Below are 8,767 nucleotides of genomic sequence, written 5' to 3' on the forward strand. Positions count from 1 at the left end.
TTTGTGAAATCATTGGTGACAGTCATCTGAGATCACTGTCACCAATGATTTCAGGCGCCTCAGAATTTCTTCCTCATTCACTTTATAGTTAACCGCGAATTGCCTTTATGTGATTTCGAACGCATGCGTGCAGATGTGCATGCGTGCAGTCAGGATTGAAGCCTACCTCAAGGGCTATTGAAATAGTAATGGATGTACAACCCTTTATATACGATAGCCGGCGATGCTGCAACCAAGTTGGCGGGTATTACTTCTAGTATGGCGGTATCCCTACCATTGAGCATCGTTCTGCTGTATCACACAACATGACATGAAATTCTTCGCATCGCTGCGAACGCGCATGAAAACAGAGCTACTCCTAACTGACGTACTGATCAATTACGATTGAAGTTTAACGCAAATATAAATTATATGCTGACCTTACTGCTAAGACACCATGGTCTTGCCAAGGAGGAAGAAGGCTGTCGTTTTTGAGTAGATAGGCGTTACACACTGTGAATGGTTTCACGCGTTTTCTCGCGATGTGAAATGTGTTTTCATGTCACAGGTGAACTTGTATAAAAAGGAAATCAATTAAATTTGATAAAATGATAATTTTACTTTGAAATCTGTGATGTGTTTTCTACTAGTTAGTACTTCTATTTCAGCTCAACATAATCGTGCGTGAAATATTCACAATCTATATCACGGGTGAAACTCCAATGTATGGGAATATGATAACTTTACTTCAAATTTTACTAAGGAGGTTATCAAGACTACTGCACTAATTTTATACCAAATCGAGAGCTACAAGATTTGAGAAATTTTTTCCGGTATTTTCAACTTTTTCGATGGAAAATTACAACGCGCCTCTGCAGCCTGCCAACGCTGAGGAGGGATACCCCCGGAACTCCATCCTAGTATATGGACTCAACGTTGGAGGTCCTGAAATAGCGATGCTCGTGAGGAAGGTAAAAGCGGACCTATTTTGTATCTTTGCTGCGGGGCACGATTTGAATCTTTTCATGTATCAGGTTATCAGCTTGAGCATTGCAACAGCGGTAGTGGTCATCATCACGACTATTCTGAGCGTAATCATTTGGAGAAAAAATTTTTGTCTACAAATTTTTCCATTTTTCCAGAAAATGTTGTATGTAAATTTTTGACCTAGAGGAGATATATGAAAAAAAATATTTTTTCACGAGTTTGTTAGCGTGCTGTTATGTGAAGTTGTGTTGTCATCAATTTTAGAGAAAATTTTCGCTTACGAAAATTTGGAAATAAAATACGTATGTTTTTGGAACTGCTAAGTATTATATCTTCCTCTGTGGAGTGAGATTGAAAATTTTCGAAAATTTGCGCGAATTCTCATTCGCAAAATTCTCAATTTTTTTCGATTTACGGTTCACGCGTAAAATTTTTTTGGGAAAAAATTCATTTGTTTTCGATCCGCCCTAATTTCCAATTTGTCATAAAGTTTTCCACTTTTTTTCAGGATTTATTATTTCACTACGTTTCCTCCGGGACCTTCTTTTCGGTGGTTATTGGTCTGCTTGTGCCTGCGTGCGGATATTATGGGGCTAAAAACAAGTGAGAAGAATTGCGATGAAAAAAGCGAAGATTTTTGGGTGAAATTTCCACGAATTTCGTTATTCTATGCGGAAATTTGTGTTTTTTTTGCTGAATTTTTGTCAGGTTTTACTTGGAAGAAACTTGACCATTCTTGAAGAATGTGTTTTTGAATTTTTTTGGTGATGAAAACTTATTAGATTTGATCTCACATTAAAAAATTTACAGAATTGTGTTACGAATTTTCTGGGAAAATTTACGCAATTCTGTTACGTTGGGAAAATTTTCGCCCAACGCAACGGAATAATGAAATCTCACCTGTGTGAGAAAATATGCACATGGTCAACTACATGTGTTGGTGACAATATCAAAATTTGGGAAAATTATTGAACACATCTACCCGAATTCGTATATAAATTTCTGAGCTCAGCTGAGGAGAGCGGACATTTATTCCTCCAACACTTTATTTTTTATGTCAGTGACCGCAGTCTCATTGGTATGTTCTGTGCATGCGGTTTGTGCGGAGCGATCTGGGCGGTAGGAAAATCGGAAAATTTTTTTCCAGAATTTTTTTTCTGATTTTTTTCCTCATTTTAGGTATTTCAAATTATGTCGGGTGTTGGTTTGGTGGCATTCCTGAAAGTTGTGGTAGAATATTGTGGACCACATGGCGAGACGAAAAAATGTAATAAAAATGTCGGGTGCCGGGATCGAACCGGGGACCTCCTTCTGCAGCTGGAGGACCCTTCCAATGTGAAGAGGTGACTAAAGATTGGGATGACGCGCAGTATAACGATGCTAAGCATTTGGTAGAGATTTCAGGCTGGTTTATAAGTGGAATTATATGTAGGTGCTGGGGGGGAATATGCATATGGTCAACTACATGTGTTGGTGATAGTATGAAAATTCTGGGAGGAAATTTTGTGGGATTCTTGATAGTTTGAAAAAGAATGTGTAAATAAAATTATGTGTATGGCGACAAACTCCGGAGCTCAGCAGCTGAGGAAAGCGAACAGATATTTTAACACTGTATGTGCGTGTTGGGAAAATTATGGTGACGAATATGATCGTTTCACTTTAGTGGAGTTTCGCGCGTTTCGCGTGAAGTGAAGTAATACTCGTGATATTCGCGCTATGTAGTAGTCGTGAATATATATTTTTTCACTAGTGTTTTTTTCATATCACTAGGGTGAATCTTCAGTATATGATTGTCAATCATTATATCTAAGCCTTGTTGAAGTGGCAGTCTGAAACACTGCTCAGTTGAGAGGAAAATTTTCGAATTTTCCTCAGAAAAAATACAATTTTTCCGCTGAAATGAAGTCTTCCCGCGTTGTTATTTGGAAAATTTACGGAAAAAATTGTGTTGGAGTTGATGAATGAATGGTAGTTAGTTTATCGTCGGGTCTCGAACAAAATGCCACCTGATGGAAGTTGTTTAGTAACATGACATCAGTCTTCGCCTAAGACAAAAAGCGCGCGCCCTGATGATCGATTTGATGAGTTGACATGTTGGTTTATCACAGGTTTGGCCTTGCCGGCTTTCCTACTCAAATGTGCATCTTTTATTTATGGGTTTAAGCTGTAAGTGGCGGGGGAGTACGTGGGCTGGTGGAGAGAGAAATCTTCATAGTGCGGTGGTGGTGGTGTAGGGGGAAATCTTTATAGTGCGTTGGAGAGAGAAATCTTCATAGTGCGTTGGAGAGAATCTCTTCATAGTGCGTTGGAGAGAATCTTCATAGTGCGTTGGAGGAGGGAATCTTCATAGTGCGTTGGAGGAGGGAATCTTCATAGTGCGTTGGAGAGGATCTTTTCATAGTGCGTTGGAGAGAATCTTTTCATAGTGCGTTGGAGGGAATCTTCATAGTGCGGTGGTGGAGTCGCTGGTGCGGGTCTTTCTAATCCGGCTGATCGATTCGCGATACGTATGGTACCTGTCGCGGAAAGAGCCGGCGTTTTCATATGTGTTGTTACTGATGAGGATTTGAATAGTAAGGTTGGAATATTTTTTCCATGGTGAATGTGAAAATTCTTGTGGTATAAGGCGATGTCCACTGACTAGGTTCAACCGCATGCAAAGCGGAGCGGTTATTGTGGTGCCACCGACAAACCATAATCAGACATTCCCAGTTGCGGTATGGCGGGATCGAACCGGGGACCTTTCGGTTGGAAGTGTTTGTCTCCTCAGCTGTCTCGAGTAGAAGTGTAGAGAAATTAATAAGAATTTCCTCTCAGAATTTTCATATTGTCACCAACACATGTAGTTGACCATGTGTATATTCCCCCTCACACTGCTACTCGATAGTGAGTGTACTCTTAGGTGCAACAACAGCGACCACTTCAGTAGTGGTGGCAATTTTCATGTATTTTTTTTCATCGTATCAAAGGTAGATTCGGCGGAGGCTATGGAGAGACGAATTTGAAAAGGCTTCCTTTTTATGAGTCTGTTTAGTGTTGAAGTTAAAAAATCTCGGGAGGATCAGAGTCAACTATGTGTTGGCGGCAATATAAAAATTCTGGAAAAATTCTGGAAAAATTATGGAAAAATTATGGGAAAATTATGGGAAATTGTCGTTGGTTTCTGTATTACACCTCTACCCGAATTCGTATGTAAAGTCCTGAGCTCAGCTGAGGAAAATGAAGATATACTCCTCAAATTTATGAGCAGTTGTTGTTATCACGAAAAATAAGTTTATCCGGAATGCTCCCGCCAAAACCTGAAGGCCAAGTCAGATTAGGAGTGTTGGGAGGAAGCGGTGTGAACCTGCCTCACGCGGAAGGCGATAAAATTTCAGTGGAGACTCCTTATGGAATTGTTACCAACATTTTGCCACTTCACATTGAAAGTAAGGAAAAATTTGATCAAATTTTCTGCAATTTTTTTCAGATGATTTCTGCATATATTTCGTAGCACGTCATCACAGCAGCAGCGAGGGGTATAGTCCTCCACATGAGATTCCCTACAGAGCTATAATGTGGGCAATAGCGCATGAGCTCCTCTGTGACAAGTAAGCTCCTTAGGAAGTTGAGGTCATACTGTTACGTTTTACGTGAAGTGGCGTATGTGAAGTGAGTTGAAAATACTTGGCAAATCGCGCCATTTCACGTGAAAAACATTACGTGTTTTAGGCATTATCCACTGCTCACATGCATTTTTTCGCGAAGTGAAATGTGGAATAAAATCTTCACGAGTGTTTTTCATATCACGGGTGAGACTCCACTGTTACGTTGTGTAATGGCATTTCGAATTAGTAATCGAAATGAAAGTCATGTGACCTAGCCTGCCAGTGGAAAATGCTGATGAAAAAAATCAATGGAAAATTTTATATAATTTTCTATAGAATTTGAGTCTTTTTCAAAAGGGGAATTTGCGAGCTTCTTTTCTTGGAGTGTGTTGTGAGTTTTTTTTGCAGGATCATCGCGTTGGCATCGGTCGGAAGTATCAGGCCAGATCTGTTCAGAATAGGGGATATTGCTATACCAACGGACTTCATCGATTTTGCACCCCAACGCGGAACTATGACGTAAATATTATATATAATTGGAGTTTCATTTGAGTAGTGAATAACGTGTAAAACGCGTGATGTGTTTCACGTGAAATAAGGTGATTTTCCGATGTAGTTCGCGAAGTGTTTTCAATCCATGGATAAACCCGCGAAAATCGCGTTTTTCGGGTGAAACTCGATTATTTATTATTTCTCTCCATGTGTGGGCTCAGGTTTTGGGGTAATCCTGATGTTGGTCCTTTTTCGGGTGAAAAAGGCCGCATTCACTACACGCCCTGTGACCACGATGATCATATTTGGCGCAAAGTGAGAAGTTTTTGTATCACTTGAGAAGCGCATTTTTTCGTCATTTATAGAAAATTGCCGGTACGCTCTTCCCTTTCCAAGAAGGCCCCCATACAGTGAGTCTCAGTGAGGCGAACGAAACAGAAACGGATGTCGTCTACACGCAGACCAATGGTCCTCGGTAATGGAAATCATGTTCGCTTTCCTCAGCTGAGCTCAGAAGCTAATTATGGAAGGCTTCATATAAGTGTACAGAAAGCAATAAAAATCTTTTGAAATTTCCTCAGAATTTTCATATTGTTATCACCAACACATGTGGAATTATCGAGCATAGCAACCCTAATGAACAGGTTCGAGAGTAGGGCTGAAGTACGCATGTTGCAGAGATACGGGCATTTGGTTGGCATGACTTGTGCTTCAGAATGGACTTTGGCCGGAGAGCTCGGAGTGAGTTTTTTCCTGTGTGTGTTTTTTGATTTTTTACTGAGGTACCGTACGCTATCGTGGCGATGGTGGACAACCTCGGCAATGGTCTCGACTCTGGGATTAACGGCAACTTTATGAGCGAATATCAGAAACATCGGAGGGAACATTTCCATACTACGGGAGCAATTCTGGATCAGATTTGCAGGAAGGCACGCGAGCTGTTGTTGTAGCGAAGATTTTCATGATTACTTTTTAAGCAGCTACATGGTTGAGTTGGCTTGATGGGAATCCGGGGATGTCAAACATTGGTTAAGTCATTATCTCGAGAAAAAAGTTTTTCGCTAAGAATGTAGAAATGCAGTGACCGCAATTTACACGTTGCGAGCATCGCCATTGCTCACCACAATAGGTAGCACATCGTCCACCTCGGCTCAGTGTCGCTATAGTTCAGTCGGAAATCATTGTCCTGAGCTGATCTACATCATCTTTGTGAACATCTAAGGGAGTTCGGGCTCATTGGCTGAGAAATTTCTAGAGCATCCTAACGCTGTAAATCTCGCTGAGCAGATCTCACTTGACATGAAACCCTGTTTGCTCGATTACGGAAATCCGATCAGTCAGTCAAAATCGAGTCTAATGTTTTCCATGATATTTTGCATTCGATTGCAAAGTCCTATTTTGTGACACTCAGTTGTTCACAAGAAAACAACGTTGCGAAATCGCCAACACTTATATGCATCAAGATGCATATATGCATCACTTATCTTGAATCAAGATCCATGATATGGCATAGTTGCCCCATCCGAAGATATCTATCTCATTCATAGCCGCATTTTGATGATACCATGGTGTATCTTGCTATGGCATAGTTGCCCCATCCGAAGATATCTATCTCATCCATAGCTGCATTCCTTATTATACCAGGGTGTATCTTGCTATGGCATAGTTGCCCCATCCGAAGATATCTATCTCATCCATAGCTGCATTTGGATTATACCAGGGTGTATCTTGCTATGGCATAGTTGCCCCTCCTGAAGCCGCGGTGTTATCTCAACCAATGTTATTATCAATACCAAAATTCGACGAATTATCTCTCCAACCGTAATCTGTTTTTCACTCTCTATCTGCCCATAGTGGATCTTGACTTCCTTTGACTCTCACAGACCAGTCCTTTGAATGATTCATTTACGCGAGACGAGTTCATGTCTATACGGAAAGGTGTAGGTGATAGCGATCCCGACGCGAAGGTCATCCACGATAATGCCAAGAGGTGATGATTACATGGCTTCACATCACTGCGTGGCGGCGTCCGCTAATAATAACATGATAATATCTACTCATCGACTAGATCCCCTCACTTTAAGCTACTAACTTGAAATCGGTAAAGTGTGGAGCATTGATCAAACCTCTCGCTGTCTCTTATTCATTACTTCCATTTAACCATTGGTGTTTTAACCATTGCCATACGTTTTCTAATGAGGATTCTTGGATCTTATCCGAAGAGGGTTTGAGTTCGGCTAGTTACCATTTAAGTTTAATGACTATCATAATAACTATGATTATCATACTTTAATGATTAAACTATGGTGACAGTTTGAAAACGCAACACTTCCAGACATAAGAAATTCATAAAATCAATAGCTTAACTGTTTATCAGCTTCAAAGTTTCCCTCACCATCGCAGCGACCGATTCGTGTATCTCATGAATAGGCGCTGTGTTGTTCATATACGCAGCAGAGGTAACAACCTTCTTGGCCGTATCGACATGGGCCTCGTTCAACTTAGTATTGAAATGCTTACCGCCAATCTCTTTCACAGCTTGCGCGGCAGATGCGTTTGGATACTCTTCACTAACCTCATCGGAACCTGGAAAACCCACGACTGAGTCATTGATTCACCAGTGCTAGAATGACTGTTTGATTTCCTCAGCTAACTCCAGGAATTTCCACACTAATTTTAGAAGTTTATATATAAATTCGGGTATAAACGTACAGAAACCAACGAGAATTTCCTCAGAATTTCCGTCGCAAATGTCACCTACACATGTTGTTAACCATGTTTCTATTAACCCACACCCTAATTCACCACCAGACTCACCCATAGTGACTTCGGCGTTCAAAACCTTAGCTGCAAGTACTGGAGCGATGCAGACTAGGCCAATTGGATGACCTACGTAAATAATGTGACAGCTTGCAACGACTCGTAACAGCTTGAGGAGGACACAGTGGTGAGTAAAGAAGAGTTGATATTGTCTCCTATTTGGACGCATCACATCTATCCAGCTAGGATACATCTCACAGACTCACCAGCTTGGTTGAACTCTTTGATCGCCCTTTCAACTTCGGGATGAACTGACATGCCACTGCCCTTAACGGCGAAGTTCGAGAGATTCTTCGCAGCTCCGAAGCCGCCGGGGAACATCAATGCATCATAATCTTTAGCCTTGAGATCTGTTAACGGCAGAGTACCTGTTTTTCCAAAACTAGAAAACTTTCGATAAAAATCTAAGTTCGTGAATATCCCACATGAATACTGAACTCACCTTCCCTTCCAATGCGTGAAGCTTCCACCAACACGTTGCGTTTCGAACCAGAATCTATGGACTACAAAAACAGCGGCTCTGGTAGTTCTCAAGAGCCGACAGGTCTACCCCATCTGAGTGGTCCACAACGTGCATCTGTTGGATGTCTGGAGCAAAGCATTGGTATTTGGTGTTGGCCCGACTCAATTCGGTGAGCACAAACACCGCTTCGCGAATTTCACTGCCGTCTAGGTGGCCACATCCAGAGAGAACCTGAATGCGTTCAGCTGTAGATTCATTTTTAAACCCAGATTTTAGGTCGAAAAATATAGTCCTATTATGCGATTAAAAATTCAGATCACATAACAAACGCATTCACGTTTAAAACTGATATCTCACCACTGCGACTCGTTTGGTAGCAACAGCGGCAAATGCACGGTGAGAGGAAGCTAACATTGATAACCCCCAAATGCTGATGAGA

At 41.2% G+C, this 8,767-nt stretch overlaps 3 protein-coding genes across 3 annotated transcripts in view; 2 read left to right on the forward strand and 1 right to left on the reverse strand.

Annotated features, from left to right (window-relative positions):
* Positions 1–830: 830 nt before the first annotated feature.
* Pmar_PMAR016763 (hypothetical protein) lies at positions 831–2,976 on the forward strand (the record flags this gene model as incomplete). The annotated part of the gene is made up of 5 exons (XM_002769931.1): positions 831–950; positions 1,475–1,569; positions 2,028–2,085; positions 2,146–2,233; positions 2,939–2,976. 5 exons carry the CDS (start codon positions 831–833, stop codon positions 2,974–2,976), a joined length of 399 nt encoding a protein of 132 aa, XP_002769977.1.
* Positions 2,977–4,521: 1,545 nt separating this feature from the next.
* Positions 4,522–5,995, forward strand: Pmar_PMAR016764 (methylthioadenosine/purine nucleoside phosphorylase, putative; the record flags this gene model as incomplete). The annotated part of the gene is made up of 6 exons (XM_002769932.1): positions 4,522–4,556; positions 4,962–5,072; positions 5,267–5,360; positions 5,411–5,520; positions 5,690–5,786; positions 5,828–5,995. 6 exons carry the CDS (start codon positions 4,522–4,524, stop codon positions 5,993–5,995), a joined length of 615 nt encoding a protein of 204 aa, XP_002769978.1.
* A 1,412-nt stretch (positions 5,996–7,407) lies between these two features.
* Positions 7,408–8,767, reverse strand: part of Pmar_PMAR016766 (conserved hypothetical protein) — a gene marked incomplete at both ends in the record, with an annotated part of 4,669 nt that continues 3,309 nt past the window's right edge. The window contains 6 exons of the mRNA XM_002769933.1: positions 7,408–7,631; positions 7,863–7,934; positions 8,072–8,233; positions 8,308–8,368; positions 8,416–8,559; positions 8,686–8,735. Of these exons, the coding sequence (XP_002769979.1) occupies positions 7,408–7,631; positions 7,863–7,934; positions 8,072–8,233; positions 8,308–8,368; positions 8,416–8,559; positions 8,686–8,735 (713 nt within the window). The remainder of the gene's footprint in view (positions 7,632–7,862; positions 7,935–8,071; positions 8,234–8,307; positions 8,369–8,415; positions 8,560–8,685; positions 8,736–8,767) is intronic.

The sequence above is a fragment of the Perkinsus marinus genome (assembly GCF_000006405.1).
Source record: "Perkinsus marinus ATCC 50983 genomic scaffold scf_1104296964394, whole genome shotgun sequence".
NCBI classification, from domain to species: domain Eukaryota; phylum Perkinsozoa; order Perkinsida; family Perkinsidae; genus Perkinsus; species Perkinsus marinus.